Source organism: Salvelinus sp. IW2-2015, linkage group LG28 (genome assembly GCF_002910315.2).
Source record: "Salvelinus sp. IW2-2015 linkage group LG28, ASM291031v2, whole genome shotgun sequence".
NCBI lineage: Eukaryota > Metazoa > Chordata > Actinopteri > Salmoniformes > Salmonidae > Salvelinus > Salvelinus sp. IW2-2015.
In genome coordinates, this window is record NC_036868.1 from 31113822 (window position 1) to 31131581 (window position 17760).

The 17760-nt window shown below is 40.2% G+C and overlaps 1 protein-coding gene across 1 annotated transcript in view; it reads left to right on the forward strand.

Moving 5' to 3' along the window:
- usta (uronyl 2-sulfotransferase a) overlaps window positions 1–17513 on the forward strand; it is a 186366-nt gene extending 168853 nt beyond the window's left edge. The window contains exons 6-8 of the mRNA XM_023974348.2: window positions 5107–5204; window positions 5413–5570; window positions 15923–17513. Of these exons, the coding sequence (XP_023830116.1) occupies window positions 5107–5204; window positions 5413–5570; window positions 15923–16215 (549 nt within the window). The 3' untranslated portion in view covers window positions 16216–17513. The remainder of the gene's footprint in view (window positions 1–5106; window positions 5205–5412; window positions 5571–15922) is intronic.
- Window positions 17514–17760: the final 247 nt, after the last annotated feature.

Below are 17760 nucleotides of genomic sequence, written 5' to 3' on the forward strand. Positions count from 1 at the left end.
GCATAATTTATAATAGGTGAGCCAAAGCATACTATACTGTATTAGTTACAGCCTTGTGGTATTGGATTTAGGGATCCCTGAAAGAGTTCCTTGTAGCAGTTCTACAATACAAAAACATAGYTATAGTACTTGAAGATAAAGGGTACGTGATGTGGCATGGGAAGGAAGGGTAACCAATTGTTTGCCCCTTGTGGGCTGTTGCCATCCCTCCCTCTCTACCATTCTCCTATCGTTCCTTGCTCTCAACCCAGAACTGCCCAGAACTCAATTACAGACTTGACTGAGTTAGACCACATCTGAAGGTTAGTTAGAGACCTGAACTRTGTCTCTGTCTCTGTCTGTCTGTGTCGTTTTCCCCCCGCGGTAGGCAACTCAATACTCTGTGGTGGGATTTGACGTCTCATGCTTTTCTAATGACATTTACTGCTTTCATTTAATCCTCAAACTGTCGTTCCTATGTGATTTGTGTGCGTTTTTCTTTGGAGTGGAGGTCCCATTTAAGTAAGGTTCAAAAGGTAAGACGTGCAGTGTCATTAAGGGTGGGCTTGATTGGTATAATCTGTGTAGATATAGTTTGTCAGCTGATATGCAATAGGAATTCCCCTTACTGCTCCTCCAATCACTCATGTTTGTGGGTAGACACACACACACCAGTGCGTTGTCAAAGGCCCTCACAACAACCATAAAACGCATTGAGCCGGCAACATTAGCAAACACACATAGTGAAGTGAATGTCATCGTGGCTGACTGTTGGTAATTAAGTTCTGCTCAGCGTCCCAGGAGTACCGGAGCATGTGAGTTGAGTTATTAAAGTATGCAGCGCAAGAGGCCCCCTCCTACAGTAAAGGGGGACTGCCGCTGTGCTACCCTGGCAGGCTCACCTGAATGTGTGTGGTGTGCGTGTGCGCGTGTGTGTATCCTGTTAGCACCCTAGCCTGGCCTATACGTCCCAGTGTGTGTGCTGAGTTGCTACTGTGTCAACACCCTTAGCCAGTCCAGTCTGAGCCATAGAATTTAGCAGGGTCTTTCCCCTCTCTTCCCCCTGTAGAGCAGCAGCAGAACAGCAGGCCAGCCTGGTGTACATTAGTCCAGCAGAGCCCTGCTCTGAGCACTGCTCTGTGACTACAGGAAGTGTCAATTTCTCAACCAGGCCTTGGCTCTACTAATGCACGTCTTATTGAAACATTCCCTGTGGTAGACTTCGTACCTTTTCCATCGGCCCACTCTCTCTTTACACACTAACGACGCACGCACGCACAACACACACCACACACACACACACACACACACACACACACACAACACACACACACAACACACACACACACACACACACACACACACACACAACACACACACACACACACACACACACAACACACACACACACACACCACACACACAACACACACACACACATACTTATACACACCGTCATGTGAACATACACACATTCTCTCTCTCATAAATACAGTCATGTGAACACGAACGCACACGCTTTTGTAGTCAGTTGTTTGGCTATGAATCATGTGTACCCCCCCCACACACACACACACACAAACTTTAGAGAGGATGCCCTGGCGGACACCCAGCATTGTTCATGTCAAGGCATGCCTTGCCTACGCATTAGATAGTGAAAGAGTAGCAAGTCCAACAGTGTTGGACTTGCTACCACAGTAACCAGTTGAGAGCGTAGCATGGCATGGCTCCCTGTATGTGGGGGGGACCAGCCAACGTTGCACGTGTCATTTCCTGTACGTACTCTTCCTCTTCCTCTGCCCTCACCTCTCCTTCACAGAAAGGTTTTTTCTTCTTGTCCACAGTCTGTGATTACGGAGGGAAGGAGATGAGGCCTAGAAGGGCTTTAAGAATTGGGACATAGTTGTCGTGGAAATTCACAGGGACACTCAAAGTCAATCTTAAATTAATAATTGTTTGGTGTCAGRGCGCTGGAGAGTTTCCAACCAACTCATTGCATTGTAGTACACATGTCAATCAGGAGCTCTGCCGGGGCAGACCCAGCAGTTGTCCGTGTATAGCCGTATATAAAGACAAGTTATATTTGCATGATTTAGCATAATTCATTAATCATTACTGGTTTTTTTCATTCATGTGACGACCAATACTGTTTCATGACATGTGACAGACCAACACCTCACAAGGCTTCTTTCTCTCTATGCTGAGACCTTGAAACTGAGATATCTTTAGTTCGTTTTCAAAACAAGATCTGGGCGTACTGCCAAATTGCAGCTACTGATAGTGAGGATTTGTACWGTCAGCCACTTGCATAAACACAGAAATTGGTTATTTAGAAAAGCACATCAATAGAACACAGAAATTAGTTAAGAATAGCACAAACATTAACATTTCCCTTACACAGTCATTGTTAAAAATTCCTCCTGTTTGCTGCCACTGGCATTTTCAGAGGCCATTTCATAGAAACAGCAGAGTCAGATAATTAATAGATCACATCCATGCCTTTATCCTGAGAGAGACAGACAGCGGTCTTAGCCAAAGGGTCTCTTGACAGTAACACAATGCTTGTGTGTTCTGCCAGTGTTCTGGGTTCTCTTCAGTTCTTGTCGTTCATTTGAAGCCTCTTCCAGTTGTTCTGCTGGCTGTTGTCAGTGAACATGTAGGTACTAGGGATGCACAATATATCGGTGAACATATCGGAATCGGCCGATATTAGCTAAAAATGGCAACATCGGTATCGGCCCGATGTCTAGTTTAACGCRGATGTTAAAAACCGATGTCAAAGCTGACGTGCARACCTATATAACGTAGGTASATGARGTAATGACGCCACGTAAAATTTTGCGCTACACTTTCCTAACCTAGCCCACAATGTCTGCTGTGTGGATCGAGCAGTCAACAAGTCCAGCAGTCATTTGAAAGAGTAAGAACATTTCAGCGAGACAACTCAGGCGAAATCCATTAACGCCAAGATAATGGAATTCATTGACCTTGACAATCAACCGTTCTCTGTCGTGGGTGATGTTGGCTTTCGCCGACTGGTCGAGCACCGTTACACAGTGCCCTACCGGAGTTACCGGAGTTACACAGTAATAGCGTCACTGCTATTAGCTTCACGACATAGAAACTATGGAATGAGGTTGGGTCTTTCGCGTGTCAAAATTGATACACGAACACTGTCTTATATATTAGAGTTATTTTAGATGATGACTCCTAGATTATGTCGTTTTACTATGTTTTTGGGGAAGAACATTGTTTGCATCCATTAGCTTTTTTTTATGACCTGCACTGTAGGTGCGTGAGACAACGGTACCAGCATCATAGCATACGTATCGATGAATCGTTGTGACTTATGAAATACGAGTGATAGTGTAATAACTACGTAAAAAATGTATGAACGCATTAAAATATGTGACATGCYGTCATATTCAGGTCCTGATTGGTCAACAAGCTTATTCGACACGTCAAATAGTGTTATTTGACACGTATCTTTTTTGACACGCAAAGACCCAAATGGCGTTCCATAGAAATCCTGAGAATATTGCTTCCTGTGTTAACAGGTCAGTCAGTCAGAGAGGCTTATGGCCCACTGGTGGGCTACTGAAGAAATTAAATACTCTAAAACTATCKTCGACAAAGACAGGAATAGACGGGTGTCCTTTTATCTCATATTGCGTTGACTGCAGGGTTTGTGGGTTTAAGACMAAATGTATTATGTTTTTTGGTAGGAGGAATCGAGAGTTTGAGAAATTAAAGAGGGGGGGGAAGTGTAAGAATGAGCTTGGTCTGGTCTCAAAGCCCCAGTACATCTAGGTTTTATAAGACTTCCGTTAGTGTTACATCATCGTGGCTTGGCCCCAGTCTGTCCCTGTGTGAATACAGGTGTCCACTCAAAGCTAATGAATGATTAATGAAGCTGATATGTCATGTTTCCTGCAAGGTCTGTGTCATGGGTTTTGACCTGACTGTACACCAGGTGTCCCAGTATCATTAACACCACAGAACCCCAGACAGGACCAGAGCTGGGTGAGAGGTTGTAGTGTTTAACCCATTACTTCCTGCAACCCCCCGCTCGTTCTGGGCCCCGAGAACACAAGGCCTGGGCCTCTGGTTCTCATTCTCTCTCTCTGGGTGTTTCTGGCTTAGCTTACCCTCTGTGGTGAGGCGCCTAGGCTCCCGCTGTTAACRTGACAAATTGCAGTTTTCCAAGAAAAGCAGAGGACATTCTCACCTATCAGCATGTAGGCCACAGTGAAATAAACCAACAGAACACTCACACACAAGACCTCCTGCTTTTTAAAATGATCAACACCCTTTTACCTGTACAGATTGGTACCTGTTTCAACTGAGAAACATTTTTGAAATGTTTTTATGTGTGTGTGTGTGTGTTTTTGAGTGTTGTGTTGTCCAGGTCCTGTTGCCGTCTATAAAGCTTACGTCACCTGAKATGGGTTTAAACTCTTGTGTTTGTAGCAGAAAGAAAGAGAGAAAATGGCTGACTTCACTCCTTTATGTGTTTCTAATCTTTCTCGTTCTTTTTTAAATTTGGTCTCAGTGGGCCTCCCTCGTTCAGTCCACTGGTTAAACAGAAAAGTGGTTTAGTGTTTCACTGCTACACTCCAGTGGCTCCTATTTTTTCACTGAGGCGGTGAGTTATTTTGACAGGAGGGAGAGAGGATGGTGGAATTGGATTGGGATGTTAGTAACATGGCCAACATAATGTGGCTAGCTGAGGAGAKCAAAGGTTGCCATCGTTTCTGTTTGATTGGTCTGCATTACTAGTCAGTTAACTGTCATCATTCTGGACATATAATAATAGCATCAACCTCTAACTACATTTTGCTCTTGAGATAACCTACACTCCCAGATGACCTAATATCTGAATTGTAACCTTGTGGATATGAAGCTGCATGTCTTATTTTTAGGCTGTCAGAAAGTGGTTTGGAGCTAGACTGTCTTTACCAATGATAACCACGAGAAAAGCAGTACGAGTTCCTAAGAGAGAAAAATACTTGGTGAAGYGTTCCCCCTAGTGAGAGTAATGTAGAATTATATTAAAGCTGGAGATGGTTGTCTGACTTTCTGATTGTGTTTCTGATTGGCTGTCTCTTCTGTCTCCCTCCTGTCCAGGACATCAATGTCTGCATCCTGGAGAATTACCCAGAATGTTCCAACCCCAGACTCTTCTACATCATCCCTTATTTCTGTGGACAGCACCCACAGTGCAGGTAAGACGATCTGMATTGCATCAGAGAATCAGGCTCCAAATTTGGAGTCAAGACATTTTATAATAGTCACACATTGTCCTGGCTGGTATTCATATTTTTGCGACTGGTAATGTTTACTACATTATTAGTGGTATTAGAATTATCATTGGTTATAATTACCTCTGGGTTGACAGATATTTTCTTCTGACTGTTGTTCTGTGTGTTTCAGAGAGCCGGGAGTATGGGCTCTGGAGAGGGCCAAACAGAACGTTCTAGAAAACTTTCTTATCGTGGGGATCCTAGAGGAGCTGGAAGATGTCCTTCTCCTTTTAGAGAGACTGTTACCTCACTACTTTACTGACGTACTCAACATTTACAAGAGCCCAGGTACACACGCAAGCACACCCTGGCCTGTAAACACCATGTTACACTCCGTTTAAATAATTCACATTTTAAATAATAGTTCACTCCAAAATCAAAGTTTGTCAGAAGTGTCTTTTCATACCTCAAAATGGTCTACAGTAAGAGGCATTAGAAGAAAGGATAATTAGCGAATACTCATCTTCAATATAAGGAACTGGACAAAAAGTACTCAATCAACATGGTTGATAAAACATAAAAGGTAAAAACAGAGGACATAGAAGCGGGGCCAGTACGTTTGAATGTATTGTGATGAAAGGTGGGGGGGGGGGGGTTTGTGTTTGGAAAAGTGTGGTGTTGTGAGTGAAAAAGGATAGGGGTTGCAGACCCCAGAGCCCATGTGTTTTGTGAGCAGGGGTTTGAGAGAAGCTTTCAATTTTGTGCAGATATGGGATATACATTTTAAAATAAATTATTATATTTATTTTTTACTGTCCTATGATGATGGAATGGTCCCCATCTATACCCAGAACACCCACCTGAGGACCATACACTAAGGAGAAGTCTTATTTGTTTTGATGGGCCTATGTAAGTAGCCTATATGAGCAAAATCAGAAGATAATGTGTCAGAGACCTACTAAAGCACCGCCCCTCAAGATTCTGAGCCTGCCTGGCAGAGTTGGTCCTACAGTACAAAGTCAGAGCCCCCTGATGGGAGACCTAACTATACAAGGAAATTCTCAAAGCTGCTAAGGAAGAACTTGACGACCTTATACCTAGCCGATGGGGATTCTGGTGGGGTGCCCCACCCAGGTAGTGGCAGTGCTGGCAACACTAGCTGCAGTAACCCATGGGGAGGGGGTCACCTCCGACAATCAGAGAGGGGCATATTATTGTGGACCCGTTGGCACAAAATCTCAAAGGTCTGACTGCACCGAGATGCTTGGAGAAATGGTCACAACGGGGGACCACGTGTGGGTGTTTCAGGGGAAGGTGGTGGATCTGGTCTCCTCACCTAGGACTTGACAATGGTTAATCAAATCTCCCATTTTTGCCTGTTTTTGTTTACTTCTGCATGCCTTCTCATAACACTGCAACTGTGTATGCATTGGTAATAAGTCTTTTCTTGGAGTGGCTCTGGGATGGAACAACTCTTGAGCATCTGAGTTCATGGTTGTTTGTAGGGGAAAGGGGTTGAGATGTATGAGTGCGTGTGTGTGTCGTCCCAGACAATCTGGGCTGTTGCTTTTGTGGGAGTAAAGATGTTGGGGACAATATAAGATGAATCACAATAATTGTTTGCTAAAATAATAATTGCTTGCCAAAATGTAAGGTTACAATCCTTTGCATGTACTACCTACGTTACAAATATGAATTGTTAATTATAGAAATTAAGATGAGCAGGATTATTTTATTTATATATATATAATATGAATTGCTATATATCATACAAATTGAGATGAGGGAGATGGAAATGCTTTTGGCTGGATGGGTAGATTTAGAACTGGTATTTCATTATGGTAAATGGTGAAATAAGTATCGTCAGTTATAATTGCAATGGCTTAGCAGATAATAACAAAAGACGGTCAGTATTTACCTGGCTAAAAGATAAGGAATATAATATCTATTGTTTACAGGAAACTCATTCAACTARTWTAGATGAAGTTGTGTGGAGAAGGACAGTGGGGGGTTGAATGTATTTCCCCCATMGGCAAAGAAATTCAAAAGGGGTGATGATATTAATTAACKGTTACTTCGATRRAAATGTGCAAATTTTGGATCCAAACAGATCCTCAAGGTAGATGGATGATTTTCAACATATTATTGAACCATYAACAGATATGGCTCATTAACCTATATGGTCCAAATAACGACGAGCCACTCTTCTTTGAAAATATATATAATAATTGATCAACCCCACAAGCAATACAAGACTATTATTATGGTGGAAGATTATAATACGGTTTTAAATTGCTCTATGGACCGTGAAGGAAATCACACTACAAACTATCATGAATGTCATGGATTAATYGATACAGTTGAAGTCGGAAGTTTACATACACCTTCGCCAAATACATTTAAACTCAGTTTTTCACAATTACTGACATTTAATCCTAGTAGAAATTCCATGTCTTAGGTCAATTAGGATCACCACTTTATTTTAAGAATGCGAAATGTCAGAATAGTAGTAGAGAGAATGATTTATTTCAGCTTTTATTTATTTCATCACATTCCCAGTGGGTCATTAGTTTACATTGACTCAATTAGTATTTGGTAAGCATTTGGCCTTTAATATGCTGTTTAACTTGGGTCAAACGTCTTCGGTAGCCCTTCCACAAGCTTCCCACATAAGTGGCGTGAATTTTTGGCCCAATTCCTCCTGACAGAGCTGGTATAACTGAGTCAGGTTTGTAGCCTCCTTGCTCGCACACGCTCTTTTCAGTTCTGCCCACAATTTCTATAGGATTGAGGTCAGGGCTTGTGATGGCCCACTCCAATACCTTGACTTTGTTGTCCTTAAGCCATTTTGCCACAACTTGGAGTTATGCTTTGGGTCATTGTCCATTTGGAAGATCCATTTGCGACCAAGCTTTAACTTTCTTGACTGATAGTCTTGAATGTTTCTATCATAAATATCCACATAATTTTCCTTCCTCATGATGACATCATTTTGGAAGTGCACCAATCCCTCCTGCAGCAAGCACCCACACAACATGATGTCGCACCCGTGCTTCACGTTTGGATGGGTTCTTTGGCTTGGCAAGCCTCCCTTTTTCCTCCAAACATAACGATGGTCATTATGGCCAAACGTTCTATTTTTGTTATCATCAGACCAGAGGACATTTCTCCAAAAGTACGATATTTGTACCCCATGTGCAGTTGGCAAACACTGTGGTGTGGCTTTTTTATGGCGGTTTTGGAGCAGTGGCTTCTTCCTTGCTGAGCGGCCTTTCAGGTTATGTCGATATAGGCGCTTGTCTTTACTGTGGATATAGATACTTTTGTACCTGTTTTCCTCCAGCATCTTCACAAAGTCCTTCTACTGATTTGTTCTGGGGATTGATTTTGCACTTTTCGCACCAAGTACGTTTCATTCTCTAGGAGACGAGAACGCGTCTCCTTCCTTGAGCAGGTATGACGGCTGCGTGGTCCCATGGTGTTTTTAACTTGCGTACCATTGTTTGTACAGATGAACGTGGTACCTTCAGGCGCTTTGGAAATTGCTCCCAAGGATGAATCCAGACTTGTGGAGGTCTACAAAAAAAGAATTCTAGGTCTTGGCTGATTTGCTTTTTATTTTCCCATTGATGTCAAGCAAAGAGTTTGAAGGTAGGCTTAGAATATCCTGTACCTAGTGAGATATCACTGGCGGGGCTCAATCAACGCTAGTCGTCATTGGATTATCGTCATGTCTCTCTGGCACCAAAAGTTTTAAAACAAGTGTTGATAGGACATGGAATGCGGCGTCGGACCATCATAATTCTGCCATATTGAATATTATCGCATATTATCGCATATATCGCATATTACTCTAACAGAATTTCCACGTGGGCGAGGATATTGGAAATTTTATCAAAGCCTATTGGATAATAACTTGTTTTACTAGGACAGAAGAATTTATAACTGACTTTTTCCTGACATAACATAGATCCCCTTATTGTATGGGACACTTTTACATGTGCCTTTAGAGGCCATGCAATTCAGTACTCATCTCTAAAACAAAAGTAATTTAGGTCGAGTCCATATTAACAAAGGAAATGGAAGGAATAATTGTACAGTTAGATAGCAATAACAACTGTACCATACAGGCTCAGAATAAGTTAAAGCAAAAACCAAAAGAAATGGAGGAACTTATTCAAGAAAGATCTAGTGTAATATATTGTAAAAATAAAGCAAACTGGATGTTAAATGGGGAAAAATGCACCAAATTATTTTTGTTATCTTCAACATAGAAATGCTACCAAAAATAATGAACTTTTTACAAATGATGGAGTCACCCATGATTCACCAAACAATATTTTGAAAGAGGAAGTATAGTACTTTAAGCATATATTTTAATTTCACTCTCCTCCATCTCTACTAACCGAAGCTAATTGTATGGATTTTTTCCCTATTAATAATGTAAAATTAACAGCTGTACAGAAAGATTACAAAGGAGGAACTTCTTGATGCAATTAAAGCCTTTAAGTCCGGGAAAACTCCAGGGATGCATGGCATACCAGTGGAGGTGTACCAAACCTTTGTTGATATACTCAGAGGACCGTTAATAGTATGTTTTAGCCACTCCTATATAAATGGTAGATTATCGGACACTCAACAAGAAGGTCTGATATCATTATTACTGAAACAGGATCRAAGTGGTAAATATAAAGATCCAGTCAAMTAAAAAAATTGGAGGCCTCTTACACTTACATTAAAAAGGTTTTGTCAGATATTATGCATCCTAAWCAGACAGGTTTTTTACATGGATGGTACATTGAAGATAATATAAGACTGAAACAACAGAACACTATGAAATATCTGGGAAGCCAGGCCTGGTATTCATAGCTGACTTTGAAAAGGCATTTAATAAAGTACGACTGGAGTTTATATATAAATGCCTGYAATATTTCAATTTTGGAGAATKTCTTATAAAATGGGTTAAAGTTATGTATAGTAACCCTAGGTGTAAAATAGTAAATAATGGCTACACCTCAGAAAGTTTTCAACTGTCAAGAGGAGTAAAACAAGGTTGTCCACTATCGGCACATCTATTTATTATTTCCATTGAAATGTTAGCTGTTAAAATCAGATCCAACAATAATATTAAGGGATTAGAAATCCAGGGCTTAAAAACAAAGGTGTCATTGTACGCTGATGATTCATGTTTTATTTTAAATCCACAAAAATGGAATCCCTCCACAGCCTCAGAGGATCTAGATACTTTTTCTAACCTCTCTGGATTAAAACCAAATTATGTTAAGTGTATTACGTATTGGATCACTAAAAAATACAACTTTTACGTTACCGTGTAGTTTACCAATAAAATGATCTGATGGTGATGTGGACAGACTCAGTATACGTATCCCGAAATAAATAAATAATCTCACTGCAATAGATTTTAATAGAAAGTTATCAAAAATAGAATGTCTTTTCCATGGAAAGGAAAAGACATGTCTATTTGTGGGGAAAAAGTCACCCTGATTAACTCTTCAAACATATCACTATTTGCTTATGGTTTTGCCTACACCTAGCGACTTGCTTTTTAAATTATTGTATTTTATTTGGAATGGCAAGGCAGACAAAATTAAAAGTGCCTATTTATTTACATTTACATTTAAGTCATTTAGCAGACGCTCTTATCCAGAGCGACTTACAAATTTATATAATGAATATGATTTCAGAGGGCAGAAATGATTAAATATTAAAGCATTAGACCTCTCACTAAAGGCGTCAGTCATACAAAAGTTWTACTTAAATCCAAACTGGTTCTCTAGCAAATTAGTAAGAATATCTCACCCTGTCACTGGTGTAGAGAGGAGTAGGCAGGAGGCAGTCGCAGGTTTAGAACTACTGAATTTATATAAATGTAATTAAATATATTTTTTAAATGTGACCTTTATTTAACTAGGCAAGTCAGTTAGGAACACATTCTTATTTACAATGATGCCCTACTGGGGAACAGTGGGTTAACTGCCTTGTTCAGGGGCAGAACGACAGATTTTTACCTTGTCTGCCCAGGGATTTGATCTAGCAACCTTTCAGTTACTGGCCCAAAGCTCTAACCACTAGGCTACCTGCCAAACCCCCTTTATAGATCAAAGTGGGACGGAAACCAAAGGCTTTTGTGCTTAAAATATATCTTCATAAACAAAAAGGCACAGGGCGAACCCAAAGTGCAAKATTTTAAGTACTCAGGAAATAGTAGGAGAGATTCCACTCAGGAAAACAAGTAACATTTACAATGACCGTCAAAGACAAATGGCAGAGCGAGTGTATATATACAGTGATAGAGTGGGAATTTGGAACCAGGTGTGTGTAATGATGACGAGACAAGTCCGGGGTTGATGAGTAAAGGGCGTTTGCCAGCAGTAGGTTCGGCAGCAGCTAGAAGGCCGGCAACGCCGAACGCCTGAGCTGGACAGGAGGGGGAGCCAAAGCGAAGGCTGCTGTGACACACCCCATGTTCAAGAATGGGCTTTTTCCCTTTATTCAGATTACAGCCGCTCACTTTCGTTTTTTTGAAAACAAAATCATCTCAAATATTTTTTATTTTTTAAACAAGCCATAGAAAGTTAGTTGCAATTTCAGGTTAATCCACCAGAAAAGACAGAACAAATAATACAACAAATATTGTGGTTAAACTCAAATATAGTAATTGATTAAATTATTATTTCTAAAATAAATGTAATTATTTTCGCTAAAATAAAATTAAAAGTATAATCTTTGTAAATTATATCATAAATAGGACTGGTTGAGTTATGTCACACATGCAGCTAACAACTATWTGGAAATGTATGCTCTACCAAAAATACAACCAACTAATTGCAGCATTACCACAAAAATGGAAGAGGCAAGTGGAAGTGGGAAAAAGTAAGGAACTTGTCTGTCGGCCCTGCATTAAAGACCAAAATTGGTTAAAGAAAATGGTGGGGGAAAAAAATATATACCCGTTTCAATTAAAGACCAAAAAATTGACAGCTGTGCCATATAGATTGCAAAATAGTTGGGAAGAGATTTTCTATGTACCGATTCCATGGCACATAGTTTATGAATTGACACGCAAAACGACGCCAGATTCAGAACTTAGAATTTTTCTATTTAAATTATTATACAACATTCTTGCAACCAATAGAATGTTATCTATATTGGGATACAAACTTCCCAGCTCTGCACATTTTGTTGCGAGGAGGCAGAGTCATTAGATCATTTATTTTGGTACTGTCCATATGTAGTTCGTTTTTGGTCACAGGTCCAGGAATGGTTGAAGAATTACAACATTTACCTGGAGCTAACGCTGCAGATAGCAATACTGGGTATAATAGTATAATAAAAGTTTTAGCAAAAATGTTTATCTTTAAATTATAGTCTGTAGAAACTGAGAATAGAAATGTTCAGAACCTTTGTGAAGCATCACAGCACAGTTGAAAAATAATGTCGAAGAAACTGAGATAGGTGGAGAAGGGTTGAATGGAGCTGAAGGTGGGAATCGCGTAATAACTGATAAACAAACGTAAAATATTACTGTCTGTAAAAGATAGTATTAGTGGTCAGAACTTTTGTAAAATGCACAGTTAAAAATAAATATGCAAATAGAAATCATAACTGGATGTACATCAGAAATAGAGGAAGACTAAAAACAAACAAAATATAACTATTAATAAAAGTTATTGTTCCTGCAAAACCCTAACCTACGTAATCTGAATAAATGGAAGTAAACACAAACACTTACAGTACCAGTCAAAAGTTTGGACACACCTTACTCATTTCAGACGTTTTGTCTTTAATTTTTACTATTTCCTGCATTGTAGAATAATAGTGCAAACATCAAAACTATAAATAACAGCATATGAAATCACATTTAGTAATCAAAAAAAAAAATGGTCATGGACAACAAATCAACAAATATCTTTAGATTTTAGGTTCATCCAGGTTATTAAGTGGCTGTGGTTAAGAATCTTAAAAGACGTTTTGATTGTGTCTTTAACACTTTTTGGTTTACACAGGATCCATATGTATATTTCAGATTTTGATTTTTTGCACACTCTTGGCATTCTCTCAAACCCTGCTCACATGGAATGCTTTTCCAGCAGTCTTGAAAGAGTTCCCACATATCTGAATACTTGTGGCGCTTCTCCTCACCTCCGCCCAAACTAATCCCAAACCATCACAATTTGCGTAGTCGGAATTGTGAAGGCCAAGTCACAGAGTAAGCATTCCATCACAATCCTTCCTTGGTGAAATAGCCCCTACACACCTGGAGTGTCACAGTAATGCACCCACACCATCACACCTCCTCTTCCATACTTCACGGTGGAACCACACAAGTGGAGATCATCCGTTCACCTACTCTGCGTTTCACAAAAGACACGGTGGTGTAAACAAAAATCCAAATTGGACTCCATCAGACCAAAGGACAGATTTCCACCGTCTAAATGTCCATTACTTGTGTTTTTTGGCCTAAGCAAGTCACGTCTTATGGGTCCTTATTAGTTTCTTTGCAGCAATCGACCATGAAGCCTGATTCACACATTCTCCTCTGAACAGTTGATGTTGAGATGTGTCTTATGAACTCTGTGAAGCATTTTTGGCAGCATTTTCTGAGGCTGTAACGCTGATGGATTTCTTCTTCTGAACAGCAGACGTAACTCTGGGTCTTCCTTTCCTGGTTGGCGGTTCCTCATGAGAGCCAGTGTTCATCACCCAGCGCTGATGGTTTTTGCGGACTGCACTTGAAGAAACTTCTGTGAAAATTTTCCGGATTGATGACCTTCATGTCTTCAGTAATGATGACTGTTGTTTCTCTTTGCTTTTTTGAGCTGTTCTTGTCATAATATGGATTTGGTCTTTTACCAAATAGGGCTATCTTCTGTATACCACCCCTACCTTAACTTTTAACAAGGCACACCTGTTAATCGAAATGCATTCCAGGTGACCACCTCATGAAGCTGGTTAAGAGAATGCCAAAGAGTGTGCAAAGCTGTCATCAAGGCAAAGTGTGAAGAATCTCAAAAATAAAATATATTTTGATTTGTTTAACCCTTTTTTGATTACTACGTGATTCCATATGTGTTATTTTATAGTTTTGATGTCTTCACTATTATTCTACAATGCAGGAAATAGTAAAAATAAAGACAAATCCTGCAGTGAGTAGGTGTGTCCAAACTTTTGACTGGTACTGTAAGTGTTGTTGTTTATTAGTTTACTCCAATTAGGTGAGGGGTGGTAGGGTTTGCAGGAAATAATACTATTAAATATATATTTTAAAAAGATGTGTGTGTCTAATATATAATATACATAAACACACAGTGCCTTGAAAAACTATTTATCCCCCTCCCCCCGTCTTTCCAATTTTGTTTCAGTCTTCAAGAGATTTGAGACTGGGCGGAGGTTCACCTTCCAGCAGGACAATGACCCTAAGCATACTGCTAAAGCAACACTTGYGTGGTTTAAGGGGAAACCTATAAATGTCTTGGAATGGCCTATTCAAAGCCTAGACCTCAATCCAATTGAGAATCTGTGGTATGACTTAAAGATTGCTGTACACCAGCGGAACCCATCCAACTTGAAGGAGCTAGAGCAGTTTTGCCTTGAAGAATGGGCAAAAATCCCATTGGTTAGATGTGCCAAGCTTATAGAGACATACCTCAAAAGACTGATAGCTGTAATTGCTGCAAAAGGTGGCTCTACAAAGTATTGACTTTGGGGGGGTGAATAGTTATGCACGCTCAAGTTTTCAGATTTGTTTTGTCTCATTTCTTGTTTGTTTCATAATAAAAATATGTTGCATCTTCAAAGTGGTAGGCATGTTCTGCAAATCAAATGATACAAACCCCCAAAAATTTTAAATCCAGGTTGTAGGGCAACAAAATAGGAAAAATGCCAAGGGGGGTGAATTCTTTCGCAACCACTGTATATGTATGTGTGTATGTGTGTGTGTGTATATATATATATATATATATATGCGGTTATGTATATTTAAGCAATAAGGCCCAAGGAGGTGTGGTATATGGCCAATGTACCCATGGCTAAGGGCTGTTCTTATGCGTGACACAGCCCTTAGACGTGGTATATTGGCCATATACCACAAACCCCCCAAAGTGCCTTATTGCTATTATAAACGGGTTACCAACATAATTAGAGCAGTAAAAATAAATATTTTGTCATACCAATGGTATACAGTCTGATATTTATTAKATTTTTTATTGAARCTGTATTTAACAAGGCAAGTCAGTTAAGACCAAATTCTTATTTACAATGATGGCCTACACCGGCCAAACCCGGACGGTGCTGGGCCAATTGTGTGCCGCCCAATCACGGCCGGATGTGATACAGCCTGGATTCGAACCAGGGACTGTAGTGACACCTCTTGCACTGAGATGCWGTGCCTTAGACCGCTGCACCATTCAGGATTTAACACAGTTGTCAGCCAATCAGCATTCTGGGCTTGAACCACCCAGTTTATAAATATAAATATATTTTTACCCCAAAAATATATGGGGGATTGGAAGTGATGCAGACAATTACATTGATAGAAGCTACAATCTATCCACAATATTAAAGCTGATCTAGCCACACACAAAAAAACTTTGATGGCTGACAATATGTCTCCTCTTCACATTTTAACCATAGATCAGTAACTTCCTGGTCTGTTTCTTTGTCTTCTCCCCTTCCTGCAGACTACATGAAGATGGGGAACATGACTGGCACGGTGCGTAAACACACACCTACTCTGGAAGCTCTTCAGGTGCTATACCACCGCATGCGCTACGAGTACGACTTCTACAACTTCATCCGAGAGCAGTTCCACCTGATGAAGAAGAAGATTGGGCTCAAGTCGGTCTCCCGACCCACTGCCCACCAGGCCTCCTTCCTAAGAGAGCTGGCCGTCCGAACCCCAGAGCCCCTTGACGAAGATGAGGAGCTGGAGACCGACCTCGATGATGCCAACAGCTGGTTCGTCCAGCCCTGACAGTTCCCGTGGCGACTGAAGACTTTACCAGCGGCTGGTTGGCTGGAGGTGGCATGAGAAGGGGGCGGGGAATACGCCCTGTCTGTCAGCATTCCCAGGAGGACGATTGGTTGGGGGTGTGTGGATCCTGTTGCCCGTGTTTTTACGGGCTCCATTTTCCGTTTGGCTCGGACTCTCTGCTCACGGCTGAGGACCTTGGGAGTGGGCGGATYGTTGGATGGATGGACTAACTGCCATATTTAAAGATTGACTAGAATAATGGAATCTTTAAAAATATAACTTTGGTTGTTTTAAGGTTTGATTTGACTTGGTTTAGCTCAAATGTGACAGTGTCTATGGATAACAGAATCAGTTTACTTTGCTTAACAGATGTCGAAATGATATAAGACGGTCAAATGGCAAGAAGAGCACCCAACTATGAATTCAGAGAATTCCAAATGTGTGCCTATGWTTGGATTTGACATTTGTCAAACTGACAATATATGAAGATGTGTTGAATATTTTGGGACATAACTAGGGAAATATTGAGGAAATATTATGTTGATTGGTGAAAYTGTATGTTTGTCCTCAATTGTCGATGTTTCCATAAGACAGAGCATTAATGTTTGACATCCTACAACAACAACAAAAAACAKTKAAATAAAAAWATATTTTTTAAAGATAGAGCTGAAGGATGAAACATTTTAATCCAAAGCTTRACCTGAACTCACCAAATGAAATAYCCATTGGTTAAGTCTTAACACACTGCAATCTTATTTGATGTGGTTCAACTTCAGATGTCTACTTTGTTTTCTCTGTTTCCAAACTCTCTCCTGACTCAGTTCCACAGTATTTCATAGTGCAGRCATGGTGTTACACTTTGGACATTTTAGAAAACTCAACATCCAGATAATAAATGGCCACAACAACAAGCTATTACCTAGCATTAGTACCTACAGTATGCCATACGACATGCCAATCTAATATACAGATTGTGTTAAGGCCTATGTAGTCATTGTCATTGTCTTCCGTGTGGATTTTCTTTTTGACAGTTTAATTTATTATTATTACTATTATGTATTCATTTGCATTCCAGATAAGATTCTCAGGAAAAAAAAGGTTTCTTACAAAGTTGAAATAATTTGTACTTTTAGGATTCTTACAACTATCTAGTTATTCATACTATCTAAAGATGAGTCAAAGGTCCAAAATAAAATATGAACAGCTTAAGGAAATGGCGAAACCTGTTTTACAATGAATGGAATCCATGAATAACAATATCCTCAGACAGTTTTCAAAATAAAAACCTAACAATTGCAGCTGCTGTCTGTGCTTTCCCTCTCGTTCTTAATGAAACAACAAAGGAGTGCTAGCCTAATGTTTTCCAATTCGAGGGGATACATTTAATGTACATTTACCCACCTTTCTCTGGATCCATGAAAGAAATGCAGCCTCTGTTATGTGCWAACAACATGATGAACCAGAAGTACTCGGTCATTCTGGTGTAAGTGCTGTTCCAGTTCCACCTGATTAAGAAGAAAATTGGCCTCAAGTCGGTCTCCCGAC